The sequence below is a fragment of the Falco punctatus genome, assembly GCF_963210335.1.
Source record: "Falco punctatus genome assembly, chromosome: 12".
NCBI classification, from domain to species: domain Eukaryota; kingdom Metazoa; phylum Chordata; class Aves; order Falconiformes; family Falconidae; genus Falco; species Falco punctatus.
This window is the reverse complement of record NC_137592.1, coordinates 21,668,286-21,683,502: the sequence shown is the minus strand read 5'-3', so window position 1 is coordinate 21,683,502 and position 15,217 is coordinate 21,668,286. Positions and strand designations below refer to the sequence as shown.

General features: G+C 39.2%; 1 protein-coding gene across 2 annotated transcripts in view; it reads left to right on the top strand.

Annotated features, from left to right (window-relative positions):
• LOC308072157 (uncharacterized protein) overlaps positions 1-15,217 on the top strand; it is a 145,508-nt gene that overhangs the window by 118,354 nt on the left and 11,937 nt on the right. For both annotated transcript variants that reach the window (XR_013931549.1, XM_080408663.1), the window contains one exon: positions 11,457-11,563. Coding sequence is in view for 1 of the 2 variants with exons in the window: in XM_080408663.1 (XP_080264789.1) it covers positions 11,457-11,557 (101 nt within the window). In the remaining variant the exon portion in view is untranslated. The remainder of the gene's footprint in view (positions 1-11,456; positions 11,564-15,217) is intronic.

Below are 15,217 nucleotides of genomic sequence, written 5' to 3'. Positions count from 1 at the left end.
GTAATGTCAGTGTGGCTGACTTTCAGGGATCTTTTTTACCCCGGTTCCAGCGTATATCCTTTGATTCCTGATCTTCCAAAAAATGCTTGCTGTTACTGATCTCAGGGATGCCCCTGTGCGTGTTTTTGCTTGCGGCGATTCAATCTGTTGTATTTGCCCATTTAACATCCAGTTTAGTGGACCCTGCAGTATGAGGCTGTTGTGGCCATGTTATGCTTTTACGAGCAAGTCTTTTTTTTCATTAAGTCTTTGGCTTTTAAGATATTTGGGGCAACAGTTATTTTAGGCAATTATGTGTAATGCCTAAGTGAGAACTATGCTCATCCTCCCCTTCCCACATTGTCAGTGAAGCGAGCTAGAGAGTGAGAGCAAGCATGCTTGGGCTGTGATTCAGATATCATGTGGGCTGAGGCATCGTTTCTGGAGATGCTTCTCTTCTTTCCACAGACAGCTTGTCTAGCAAGTGTGCAACAAAACTCAGGCCAGGGTCTCTTTTAATACTCTTTTGTGAAAAAGATGTAAGCATAAGGCGCTCCACCCTCTTCTGGGCAGCTATGAATGGATGGGAGTCTGTGTGCTAGATCACATCTGTACACCTCTGCCACTATATCTAATGAAGCCCTAACATCCAGAGGTGCAGCTTTTGTGAGCACTCTAAAGGGGCAGCTGTCTGCCATTTCCACTGCAGATGGCACAGTCTAAAACCATGGCCTTCCCACCAGATGAGGGCATTGAAAATGCAGGTTTGTGAAGGATGCAGGCTTCTGCAGTGGTCCATGTGTACTCTGGCAGAGGCTGTGAGCAACAAGCTGGCTGTTCAGCTCCTCAGGGAAGTTTGTGCCTACCTTGCAAGGTCACTCATCTTCTGGTGGACATAAAGGAGAAGTTTTATCTTTAGTAAAAGAAAAACTTTTTTTTTTTTGCAATATGGTATGTTGGGCTTAAGGAGTAGTCATATGCAGTTTAGGCTTGTAAGTTATCTTTACTGTTAACATACATTTGCCAAGCACTACAAAATGCCCAGGAGAACTTCATCTTGCCTGTGTTTCAGTGGTTTGCTATTTTCATGTTTCTCTGTGGTTTTGTTTTTTTAAAAAAATTTGTTGTCCAGAGCAAAATATTCCTTCAGATAATGTATAATTTTTAGTCTAAGTACAGTTGTTCTTATTTTGTTAGCTCTGGCTTATTTAAACTCGAGGATCAAGTAAGCCAATAATCAGTTTAGTTTTGCAAGCAAAGGAAACAAAAAGAAATAGCTAGGGATGTTAGAAAAATGGAAAGGAGTTGCCTCTGTCTCTGTAAGAACTACACACAGATTAACTGATGATTTTAATGCCAGTATGTCAAAGTTAGCTTAAATGACTTTTATTAAAAATACCTTAGAAAACCCTTAAAATTAAAAAAAAAATCCAAAAAAGATTAATGAAGTGGCTATTTGATTTAGTATTTGTACAGGCCGCTATTTACCAAAAGCAAAACCTCATATTCTGCTCTGCATACTCCAAATCCACTTCCTCAGTTTCTGAGCTTATGCTGTCAACCATTTCCAAAGCTCTGTGGTAGCACCGTTAATAATCCTTTTGATATTCTTTTTTCTAATAAACGTAAATCATCATGAACTCATTTGGTATTAGCATGGATGTCGTAAGTATTTCTATGGTATTCCATCACTTAATAAAAACACTCTGTTGTAGATCTGACTAAAATTAAAGCAACAACATTACCATGGACAAAAATTTGAAGGAATCCCATCTCATGTTATGAATATGACATATTCATATGAATATGAATAGTACACTGCCGTCTACTTCGATGTGAAATTTGGCTGGATTGTGGCAAGTGTGACCATGAGGGAGGCAAAAGACTGATTCTCGCCACCTCTGAGCTTGGAGAGGGCTCCCTGTAGCATCCCAGGGACATGGTGGGGCTCCAGGTGTTATGCACAGGGTGCAGACCCTCCTGCGTACAAAGGTGAGGCCAGCAGAGCTGTTGCTGCATTTTGCTTGTCTCAGCACAAAGTCCTGGGCAGCGGTGACCTGGACACTGACACTGGGCAGGCACTGCCGGCTTTTTGTTGCTTAGGTCAGCAGTGGCAAAGGTGTCTGCCCCCCAGGATGGGGCTGCTGTCCACGGAGCTGGGCTGCTGCTGTCAGGTCTTCTGTTTCGTGTAAAGCTTCATCTCTCACAGCTGAGATGTGTATGAGAATTCTGGCTTTGATGCTGCCAGAACTTGGACTTCTGCTGTAAGCAGGCCTGAAAGTAGAGAAAGGAGTAAGAAGGTCCAGCTCAGGTGGCTTTTCAACCACTGTAAGCTGTTGTTTCTCGGTGACCAGTCCAAGGATAATGTCCACAAAGCGAGGGTTTGCCTGTTTTGGTTTTTAAGCAGATCACTTTATTAATCTCTACTGGAATGCTGCTTAAATTTCATAGCGCGAGGCAGTGCCAGGTACACAGCAACTGGGCAAAGGAGCTCTGCGTGCTCTGCCCTTCCAGTGCCATACTCTGAATTTGCCTGCTCACCGCAGCATTTCTCCAGCTGTGGGGACAGGTGAGATTATGGGCAAAGTAGGACAGAGCATGCAGGATCACAGCATATTCCTTTGGCAGGAGGAAAAAAAAGCAGGCTCAGAAAACTTAATGAAGTCAACAGGACCAGGATTTCCTTATTTTAACTTTTAATTTGGTTTAGTACATGGGTCTTCTTGCTCTGGTTGCTGGTCCTTGTGGTGAAAACAAAGCACTGAAGTAGATGAGAAAAGGGAGATGAAACTATGGCGTTACTTCAGTCCAGCATCAGCCATAAAGATGAATTAAAAACCAGAAGTAGAATGACTCATTTAACATTGCAAAACAGAAACCCTTCTCTTTAATGTTACTGAAAAGACACATCTCTCCATAGTCACATCAAAAATAAAGCCTGTATTGAAATTGCTGGGGAGCAATTTAAACTTTGCTATTGATTTGTACAGTTCCTTTGCACTGAAATTTTAAGTAAGATTTTTCTTATACATTTTGGTTTTGCTTTCAGGGGGATTAGTTATTTACATTTAGGCTGGGGAAGCAGAAGGCAGACTGGTTTATAAACCTCACATTACTGACCATTTTTGTCATACAGTGGGCTATTATTTTGTCAGTAATTGCAAATGATCTTTGCATTGCAAAGGTATAAATTGTCAAATTCTCGACATCTAGTCAAAGTAAAGGAATATGTCAGCTTTTTAATGAGTCCAAATATTGGTCTGCATGATTATTTTATTTATGTGATTGAGGTCAATTACATCCTTTTAGAACACGAGCAATAGTAATCACTTAAATTTTTCTGTTAGCCTTTTAACTGTGGTTAGATGTTTTTTCCTAAACAGCTTCTTCTAATATCTTTAATTTGCAATATTTTTACTGGTGCCAATTGTTCTGCTACAGTTTTGCAACGGATATAAACCACAGTGGTTTGTTCATTACACTAGATGCCTACAGATTTCTTTTTTTCTGTAACTGTGCTGTATGATTTTTATGTGAAATTGCTTCTATACAACTGTAACTAATAGGATTTTCCTGGAAACAATCAGAACATCTTGTACCAATGTTTACAATAAATATATAAGAAGAAATTGATAGCTATCTAACAGTCCCCAGGAAGATGCAAAGCCAGCCTCTGAATGTTTTTCAAAGGTAAAGATTGGGTTTTATTTTATTTGTATTAAGACTTATCATGTTATTTGAATTCCCTTGATATTTTTGTCATACTTCAGAGCCTATTTTTACATTGTCTGTCCATTGAACATGCTGGTCTTACATGGTGCCTGGGAAATGTTAATTGAACAATCCTGAGTTTAACCCCTCCTTCAAATATTTTGTAAAAATACAGCTGTTAATAACATTTATTTGGCTTCAATTTAAATATGAAAAAATCTATTTCAGGAGGTTACTGAAAAAAAAGTTTAGACTTAATATGTGTTCCCCACATATTAAGAGCAATGGCATGTGCTGTAAAGAATAAAAACCACAACACACAGACATCAGTCCTCATGGGCTAATGGAAATCTAGACCTGATTAAAAACCCATTTCAGGACTTTTTTATTGCAGGGGTGGGTTTGATAGCTGTCAGTGTACAGGAAAATAGCACATCTGGAATCTTACTGTGTACTTGTGCTGGCTGGTATAACTCAACCTGTGTGTCAGATATTTTTTTTAATAGCCAAGATTTATTTGGTTTCTATTAATTTTTTAAAAGTCTTTAGTAAGTATGCTTATTAAGTACTAAATTTTTACCCTCCACAAATTAAAAGCTATATTTTAGTAGTGAGCAGTTTCCTTTTGAGAAAAGTAAGAAAGCAGAAATATGCATTAGTAACACGGAAAGTTATTTGATTGCAAATGTACCCCAGTAGATTCTCAGGGATGCCTATTTTGCAGTTTGTTTAACAAAAGTTGCATTTTTCTTGTGACTTTTCTACCCAGATATGGGAAGTCTAAATTGAGATATTAAACAAGTAGCAGGCTCTGACTCACTATAATATCGAGAGTTTATTTTCCCATTAGGACAGTGTATATGCCTAGGAAATTGTAAATATTGTTTAAAAAGCACTCAGATTTGCTTGTAAAATATGAAACTTTAATAAAGAAGACTTTTTTCCTAAGCAATGTCTTGCAGAAAAATGAAGTCAGCTACAGATCAAGAACTCCAGTGTTGTTTTGGTTTCAGATCTAACCATAGTTTTAATGAAATATGTATATTTGTAATCATCATGAAGTTAAAAGCAAGAACAGAGCAACAGAAGTCCTTTGACAGTGCCCCACATCTTTAGATTTATTGTCTAGTTAAATTTTTAATAGTGCAGTTTCAGAACTTTTCTAATTGCTCTAGAGGTTTGTACAGCTGAAATATTTAGTATGTTTTCATATATTCAGATCATGGTCTAAAATCAACAATGACCTTGATGTTGCCTGTCTTGGATGGTCTTAAAAATTTCCAAAGATTGAACTATGCATATGAATTATTAATGCTTATGGCTGACTTACTCAAGTGTCATTATAGTCCTGTCTTGCTCTGCCAACCCATAATATTAATAAGTTCTTGCAGGTTTGAGTTGCCAGGTGAAATTGTAAGTCTTCAATAGGAAAAGAGCCAGAAGGGCATAAATTCTAATCATGTTCTGTTATCGTCAAGATGTTTTTGAAGCAAATAATATACTATTTATTCATTTTATATACACTATACATAGACACACATTTAAATGTCATTTCCGTGTTAAAATGACTAGTTAAAAAAGTCATAACAGAGGACCTCTAGAATGTCACTACAAAGTGCCCCGAAGAGTTCAGTCAATTCATTTGGCTGAGGTGGAGAATGAAAAGTACGCCCTTCTGGGGAAGAGTCACCCTCTGGAACAAGGAGAGCGTCCATCAGTTTTAGGTGGACCAAAGTCGAGTGAAATACTTGCACATGAGAGATTTGTCAATGTTTTCCAATACCATAATATTTGTCCTCAAATATACCAGTCTTTTCAATTTCTTAAGGACTTTAGAGCAGAGTGCAATAGTGACTTCTCGATAATTATTCACACTTTACAAAAGGTACCATGTGCATTTCCCAATACCTTAGGAAGTATTATGTGTGAGAAGTAAGCTGTACTTGTCAAAATAACAAAGCAAAGCTTATGTTGTAAAGCAATAGCCTGGCTTTTGGTTTTCTTACTAAGCAGAAATTTTCAGAAAGTCTTTGATTTTTAGAATGCTGTGATTCAAGGGTAGTCAGTGGGAGACAGTCTGGGCATTTATTTTTTTCTGAATTGTTGAACAGTCCTGGGCTCTTGCACTGGGTTCCTGCCTTCTTTTGCTGATTAGTCTTAAAAGGTGTAAAGCTAGGAGCAGGAAATGTTGATAACAAAGTCTGCTTTACCAGACAAGTTCCCCATTTTAACCCTCTAATCAAACTGAACAAAGTATGAAGTTAAGGGCAGGAGTCTGCACTTAGAAATTACTGAGAGGTACCATTTTTTTATCTTGTGTAACTCGGACTGTATCTATTTGATTTTTGCAGGTAAGAACAATTTGTAGTATAATTTTGCATTGTTTTGTTGCAAAGGGTCAACACAGAGTCACTGCTTTTCTTCTTAATCTCAAAATAAATTGAAATTAAAATAGGTCAACACAGTAGGGGGTGTGCTCCACAGGACTTTCTGGAGGTAGGGATTCATATTAATGGACCAAGGATCGTGGTTTTGAGAGGCACTCCCCGTCAAAACACTGCTGGTGTAATGCTGGGTGTGTTGGACTGTTGTGCTTCTCTCTGCCAGGGCAACTACTTCAAAATGAGCCAATTTTGCTCCACAGACCACAGTGAGTAGCTGTCACCACTCAGCCCTGCTAGGCTTATGAGGTGCAGGTCCACAATACCTTGGCCAGGAGGGTAAGTACTGTTGTGGGACAGGTGATCTGAGCTCAATATTCTGGTGGGGGACACAGAGGCACCCTGCTCTTGTGTAGCACCATGCCTCTGCATTCAGCAGGCTTTTTTGGTAGAAACCCCATGCCGGGTACGACCTTTATCATTGATGAATGTCATTCAGTGGGCTGCTGGTCACAGATAGATCAGAACTGTGTTACTTTTATTCATGTTCTAATTCTGCGGTGAACTAGGTCAATTATTTGCCATTGCTTTTGGATGCTTGCAGAGATCCATCACGTTTGTTTTCTTCTGTATCCAGACAGTTTAAATTTGGCAGTGCTTACATGTGCAGACAAGTACTATTAAAGGTGTGAAAATATTCCCGCAGGACTGCAGCTCTTGTGTTGATTCCTGGATTTCAAGAGAGAGGACAGATCCTAACGATGACCTGTTAGCCATTTCTGCCAGGCATTTTCACATCAGGCTTATAGACTTGAGTTCAACCAAAGCTTATTTTTTTTAGAAAGGCATTTGGTTTTGCTATTAAGTCTTCAAGTGGCAGGGAATATATTATGTCCTCAAGTAGACTATTTTAGTGCTAATTTGCCTCCCTAGTAAAAATGCACATTATTTTTAGTCTGATTTTGTCTGCTCTAGGCATTGGACTTTTTCATATCCCTGTCTACAAGCTTAAAGTAGACTGGATGATTTATAAGATGGGAAATATTTTTGGCATGGATGAGCTTATAAACTATGATCAAGTCAAGCATTCAAATTACCTTGGATAAGTTTGAATCTCTACAGTCTTTCAGGAATAGACAGGTTTTCCAGCCACAGACCCATTCCTCTAACCCTTTTCTGAACTGTTCCTAGTTTCTGAACATCCTTTTAAAGTAAAAGTCAGCTAGAGAGCTCAAACTCTGAGATCTGATGCTCTTTTAGTACTCGTAATTTGCCCCGTGATCTTAAGATGCCTCAGAGTACAAAATAACTTTTCTTTAAAAAATTGAGAGCTTTATCAACCTTACAGAGCTCTCTTTCAGGACAGTAATTCTCATCATTACAGCTGTCACACCGTATTTACTGCTGTTGCTGTTTTCTGTTGAAATGATAAAGCCAAGCAATGTCTGCAATTGTTAACATCATCCTGGGTACAAAAAATCTCATGTTTCCTAGCAGACCCTAAAATAGCAGTAAAGTGAGGAGGAAACCTTTGGCAACTCTGAAAACCAAGAGCAGAAAAGTTGCTGCCTAGTGACAGCAAAGTGGCTGAGGACATGAGGATGACAAATGGGAGTCTGTGTGGGTGACACCTCAGGACACAGCTATGGAAAGCTCTTGTTTGGGATAAGATTTTCCTGTGTCCCAACATGCAAAGTTTGGGTGCAAGGGCCAGATCTACAGGGCCTGCTTGGCAAAATACAGTTGAAAGAAGGAATCTGTTCAATCCCTTCTTGAATGCACCAGTGTTTCTGCTTCTGAACATAAGTCCCACAACAGCCATGTCTGTTGTCCTAGTAGCTCTGCTATAAACTAGTAGACATAAGGCTTTGGCCTATTGGTGTCGGCTCTGATCATGTTTGAAAGATTTTATTTTTTTTTTTAGCATTCACAGTAGCTTCTCCATTTTACATCTTTATTGAAATTTATATTCTGTAGAAACTTCACATTCGTTCTTCATGGGGAAAGTTTTTTTTTGCCTCCTTGGAGTAAGGGAGCTTTCCAGCCATGGACCTTAGAAGACTGAAGAACCAGGGGTTGGTGTGAAATGCCTTGGGGTTTTTAACCCCACCTGAACTGCAGGTCTCTGTGGGTAAAGGATATTGCTTCATGAATGGACCATATCTGGCGAGCAGGTCTAGTGAACAAGTGAGATCTAGCTGAACAAGAGAGTAAAAGCAAAGTCTTCTGTTCCTGTCAGATTTCAGAGCACCTAACTTCAGGTCTAGTTAAACATAATTTTTTATAATATAATATCTTGTCCTCTGTGGTTGCTACTCCTGCTCACTTCTTTAGCTTGTTTCCCCTTTTCTGGCTTCATTACTTCCTCAAATCCCAGCCATCTTTGGCTTTCCCAGGTCTTCACACGCAGCTATACCTACAGCTGGAAATGGGAATGTAAATGCCAGTAGAAAAGAATGAATTCAAAATGGGTCTTCTAAGGTTTTCTTGCTACTAAGGTGAATATTCCATAAAATACAAAAAAAGAAAAAGGATGCCCCATCTAAAGTAAACCAGTGTAACTCTTATGCTGGTGGGAATATTCTGTACTTGTAAGCAAATGCACAGACTTCCTGCCAGAAGGGGGTAATTGTACAGATGCCTCTAATAAGCTGTGGAGTTTGTTTCATTGAGTAGAGATTTGAAAGTGGAAACCAATGATAGACTTCCTTCCAGGAAATATGTTTTTGTGACATTCAGAGCTGGAAAGTACTATCCCTAGTTTATAAATGGGGCAACAAAGTGTGGAGATGATTATGTGATTTCAGAGAAAATCCAAAAATTTCAGAGTCAGTGTGGAAGAGAATTAAAGTGTGACAGCACTTCCAAGGAGAAATGATACCTCTAATAGATGTAGAGTTAGCTTAGCTTCTCATTGCCTAGCAGAGCCCTACACTTCTGCACTTTGTGGCTGTGAAAAACACCTAATCAAAATGGTGGCATTTTTTGTGTGCTCACTTTTCATAGGTGCAAATGAAAACACCAGATGGAAAACAAAATTTAGCTGACCATGGATGTTTTAATAGCTATATCAAGCATTCCTTTTCTACAAGGACATAGATCTACCACTGCTTTTCCTAACAGAAAGGGTCACTGGAAAAGTTCAAATGATGGTGCTTTTCTAACCAATCTAAGAGAATTAGCTGCACTAAAATGCTTCCTGGCTTGTGTTACCACAAAAATTGTAAAAACAGTTTTACAAGCTGTTGTGCTTTAGTGCAAAGCAAACACATTAAAAACATTTAATGAGCATTGCTTCTTGCATCTTCCTGTTAATTTATGTAATTTAGTCCTATAAAAGAATCAAGAGCTGTTTGTTTGGAGCAGTTTAAGATGTTATTAATAGTTGTTGGTCATGCTGTACTTGTAATGTGAGCCTAGATAGGAACTTGCAGTTATAACAGTTCTATGATATCGAGAGTTGACTCTGCATTTGCTTAAACATGTAGGAAATAAACCAGTTACGACACAGTAGAATGCAGTTAGTTTTTTCTAAACTAGATTTTGATATTCTGGTGCTGTGCACCCTCAGACCTTAAGTCTAAGGGACCTCATGCCTCCACGGTGCCTTTCAAAGTTGGTGTGGAAGCCTCTGCGCACATTACAGAGAGGTGCCTTCGCTCCTACAGAAGAGGCAGAGCCACATGTTGGAAAGCACAGCTTCACACCACATGTTCAAAGGCCCTCTTAGGAAAACAACGCAGAACTGTAAGGGCATGGCACAGATGACCTCAGGGATCATCTCCCTTTTCATTTCCAGAGCTAGCTGGTTCAGGGCAGCGCTGGTTCCAATTACAGCTCAAGCACAGCTGCAAAATTCCAATGGCACCCACATCTTAGGCACAGCTTTACTGCCTCTCTTCCTGTATCACTAGGCTGATACGCAGTATATGCAACTGATTTGGCATATATATAGATTCAAGAGTAACTTGGCATTGTCTATACATATTATTGGCAATTTTTCAAACCTTTCCATTTGTGTGGATCTCAAAGCCGGTCTCGCTTCATTTGTAAATGTGGTTACTTGCCTAAGTCATGCATGATGCCCTTAATAAAGTTATTCCTGCAATAAGCTCAGACCTGTTGGACAACTTTGTGCTGGAACTAATTATGCTTCCTGACATCCACTGAGGAGTGACTCATAATTTGCATATGCTTGCCTTGTATCATAATTCCTGAACTGTCAATTGAACTCATTCTGTGCATTCTTTATAGTTACATTGTATAGTAACATGGTTTTTCATAAGTCACGTAAATTGTGTGTTTTTTCATCTATAGTTTCTTTGTGTTGGAATCTTTCACTGTGCTGTTTTTTTATATCTTGGATACAAACGAAATCCAAAGGCTCAATAAGTAAGGCTTTATGAATAAAGCGGAAAGTTTTCTACTATGTGGGTTTAAAAATACACTAAAAGGAGCACTGCGTTTTATGTTTTGAATTTCTGCTCTAGTGGAGGAGAAAAATTATTAAATGGAAGAGAAAGAAAATAGTTACTGGTGAAAGAAATGTGAAGATGAGGTATGAAAGAGACTGGGACGGCACTTTATTTTCTCTTAGCCCCCTGTGCAAGGCTCGTACCCAGTTCTACACACTACAGTGAGTTACTTTTGGTATATTAGTGAAGAAAAAGAAAAAAAAAATGTGCTGCATAAATTTTAGGCTGGCTTTCTGCATAGAGAAAATTTCACCACTGTTCTTCTCTCTTCTTTGTAGTCCTCAGCATCACTGATGTGAGCCTGTATTTATTTTGATAATTTTGGTTCCTTCTGTTATGAATGACCAGGCTGGGCCTGGTTCAGGCTGGAATATTAGGCAGAAGCAGAATGTGTGAAACTAAGTTTAATCATGATACAATGCTTTCTGGTAGCCTAGATTTACTAGGAAAAAATGCTGTCCCTACAGTGAGGTTAAATGGGTCTAGGTGATATTGCTGGAGCAATAACACACCCTTTAATTCACTGAGTGCAGCTTGTGATAGGAACGTGATGTGCCAGCTGGATAGGATCCTGCTAGGAATGACTATAAACCTTTTTATTAAACATGATTCAGCCTGTCTTTACTTCCCTCTCCCCTCCGCTGGTTCTCCAAATTGCAATTTCTATCTCCTCTTTTATACGGTAGGAAAAATAACCCAGATGAAAGCTTTCATTCTTTGCCTTATGAACCTCTTTCCTCAGACCCCCTAAAGGGAAATTGTTTCTGGAAAGTTTGGACAGTTCCTTTATTTTCCTTAATACTTGCAAACACTAAACCACCACCGCAGCAGAGGTATTTGTATTGCCATACACTGCTTGGTGATTTTTTTCCTATATGACTTTTCCCTGTCTCTTTCGGTTGTCTTCTAGGGCACAGCTTGTGGAAATATGTCACATTTCTGTGGTGCAGCAGAGTGGGAGGCAGCAAATCTGGATCTTATTACCAGTTTGGCCATAGTCTTCCTGTGTGAACATGGGTAAGTTAATTATTTCTTCACTGATAATATGGTGATGTTAATCACTTCGTGGGGCAAGGGTGGCCAATCTGTAACATGCTTGAAGTGTTTAAGCAGTTAAGATGGGGCTCCCAAAGCAAGTCTCTGTTGTGTGCTTGGCTAGCATGGAGACTTCTGGACAACCTGAAGCTCCTCCATGGGACAGAGCAAGTGGCTACAGCTGCTAATGCTGATGCCACCCAGATGCCCTGGGATTCAGCTGCAAGGCAGCCCAGACCTGCTCTTCAACAGGTCCTCAAGTGAATCATGCACGTCCCACCCTGTTGAGATCTTGGTACGAAACATCTAGGACTAGCAAGGCTGGCTATCTCTGTTATATAAAAATAAAAGGAAAGAAAAATAAGCTAAGCTCTGATGAAAGGAATAGCAGAACCACAGCAAAGAGGGCTGGGAGAGAACAGGAGGTCCACTCCCTGCCAGATGCAAGTTTATTCCTGCATGTCTGTTCAAACCATGGTTTAAAAAGTGCCAGTGATGGACCAAGATGGTACCAAAGTGCAAATATTAGGGTTAATTCATATTATAATGTACCTTTCAGCTACCTTCTTGTTCCCCAAAATAAATGGACTGCATGGGTTAAGGACTGCATTCCTCCCCACATGTGTCAAAAATCTCGTTGCTTGCTTGGTTCTCCTGATCCTATAAATCATACAAACTGTGTTCGTCTTGGACTCATACTGCCTTATTTTCCCACTTATTGCATAGCTTGGCAATGTTAGAAGGGACATATTTCCCCTCCCTTTCCTTCTTTTTGTCTTTCTGTTGAGCATTTTATTTAACTGGAACTGTAAAATCAAAACATTAATTGCCAGTCTGCTACAACCCTTCATGCTTTATTTGATAATGGGCACAACTTATACCGCAGTATAAAGATAGTTTAAAAGACATACTAACCCACTCCTTTGAGTGCAAATCATCTGCATGGTGTGTGTAAGAAAAGGGCCCACACTTGGGACTGACAGGGGTTAAGAGCAGATCTGGCAAAACTTGACATTCTTCCCCTAGAAACTGGATCGGGAGAGTGAGCAACATCCAGGCACACAGACAGCAGCTGAGCATTGGGCTCGGATTCACACGCCATGCAAAGCCGATGACACAGCCTAGGAAAAAGGAAGAGGAGGGAAAGCTCCCCCTTGATAACCAGGCTATTCCCTAGTTGCTTTTCTTTCAGATCCCCATCCAGCAAAGCTCTAGCATGGACTTTATATATTTAAATAGTTCCACTGAGGCAGGTGTGATTTCAGGGTGATGACAATTAATCTTATTTAAAATCACGTCTGAAGATTGAATGACTTCCAGGATTGGGTCTTTGCCGACAGTCTTTGGATCATTTAGAAAAAAGGCATCTGCTTAAAGCAATCAAGATACTAGGAGGAAGCCATAACATGAAAAAATGTACCTGTTTTTTTCTATATTGTCTCAAATTAAAGATTGAGTCCCATTTTATTACAGTTTCACACTGCTAAGCCTTCTTTTACGAGAAAAATAGAGTACATTTGACCAACATCTCAAGAAACAGAATTGGAAGAACCTGTTTTGTTAAGTTATGTTAATAAACACCTGTTGAGAATATTTAATTTCTTAAATTCTCCATGTTTTTTGTGAACCATGTAGAAAAGACAAATTACAGATTATTATTATTATTATTATTATTATTATTATTATTTTTAAATGCAGTCTTATCCATTTTGTGGCCTTACTTGTAAATTCTAATCTCTCACACCTGGACATGTCTCCCTTAATGCTGAACCACGCTGAAGATTAAAGATTTTTAAAAGTGCAGGGGTGTATGAACAAGTTCAACGATCTTGAAATTGCATTAGCTGGTAGGGTGTAGCTGGTTTACCAGAGCTACCAAAACAATACTTAACTGCTATACAAACACATCATGCAATTAAATGCATTCGTCTTGTTCATCAGGGTAGAACTGAATCATCTTCCAGAATTCAGCTATGCTTGATATCTGCATGTAAAAGCAGATGTCTTTGATGGTCTAGAAGAAGCTTGCCAGGGTTTTTTTGTCTTCCCTTCCTCAATATACCAGGAACTGTAAATTGAAGAGAGAAGTATAATATGAATATGGGTGTAAAGGCAAAATCAATGTAATTAAGGTGTTTTGCTTCTCCCAAAAATCGCCTTAAGTCTTCACACAAGAATTCTGCTTTTTTGACTAACTTTGCAGGTTTTCATCATTGGAAACATGATATTTTCTGTGGCCTTCATGGACAAGAAAGTGCATATGACATGCTCACATTCTATCGATTTTCCAGATCCGAGAATGCTAATATTTTTCATATGTAATCAACTGCTGTTTACATTATTTGGGGATTTGAAGTCTGTTTTGATGCTTTATGAAGTCTGACATTGCTTGAAAAAACAAATTCTTAATAATTGATTAATAAGCATGGTTGTACCACTTAATCTGTCTGTGCAAAAGAGGCATTATTCCTCTGGGACAGGAATAACCCAGCATTTAGTTAATCAAGTTTTAAAAGCTGTGAATTTAAGCTCTTTGGGATATATACATTACCAATTGCAGGAAGTTGGGAAATAAAAGGAACTTTTCAAATAAAAAGATGTCAATTTAATAGCAAAGGAGCTGGAAACAGATGTTTCACGCAAGGCATAAGAGTTGTGTCATTCCTTTAGGTTTTCAAAGTCACTTCTTGTCAGATGCATTGGTTAAGAGAGAAAATTAATGAGCTGTGTTAAGTTTTATTACACAATCTTCTGATGTGGGAAAGCTTCCCTCCAGGAACAGCTCTGTGCATGGCTTAACTGATTTAGGCATGCCTGCTGCAGTATTCTCCAGAATGTGTTAGAGATCAAAGTAGGGGGAGTTATTCAGGTTTTATGGCAAGGTAATTAAAAAAATATGGGGATTATTACATATAAATCATACTTGCATAAATTTGCTGGCAAAATAAAATCAAATAAACACGTTTAAAAAATGAGATCAGGAAAACATTCAGCCACGTTTTTCACCATTACAGATGCAAAGCTGTACCCTGAAGTCTACACAGTTGACCTCCTCCTTGCACTGCAGAGAATTGGCCCAGTTCCATTTTAGTGGCATTTTCATAAGGGGGGTGGGGGGGTGGGAAGGCACACTGAGCTCTCCTATTTTGTGATGATGTGGAGATGGGCACTTTGTACCAGGTACAGATACAAGACTTCCCTTGGTTTCTAAGGTGATTTCATCTGAAAGTTTATTCTCCTAGAAGCAGAGTCATGTGCCTGAGCCTTCATCTTTTCAATGCGAACTTTAATATACAAAACGAGAGACGAGCAAATTCTGTTATCCCTGCTGTTGTTTCAGTGCAGACTGTAAGCGTAGAGCAGCTTTGGACCAAAAACTTCTGGGAAAAGGGGTAAAAAAGCCCTAGAAAACTGTAAAGACTTTCTGTTCTCGATTACACAGGATTTCTGAGGGGAGTGGGTACAAGCTCAGGAAAGATCACAGCTCATCGTTTCGGGCCATATGCAGGAGAAATGGATGCGTGCACTATGCTCCAAGTAGGGGCTTAGAAGTTCCAGTTTAGAAAGAGGGAGAGATGGTCCAGTTGTAAATGTTGAAGTCCTGATTGTGAAATGCAGAAAACATTTCTCTCTGGG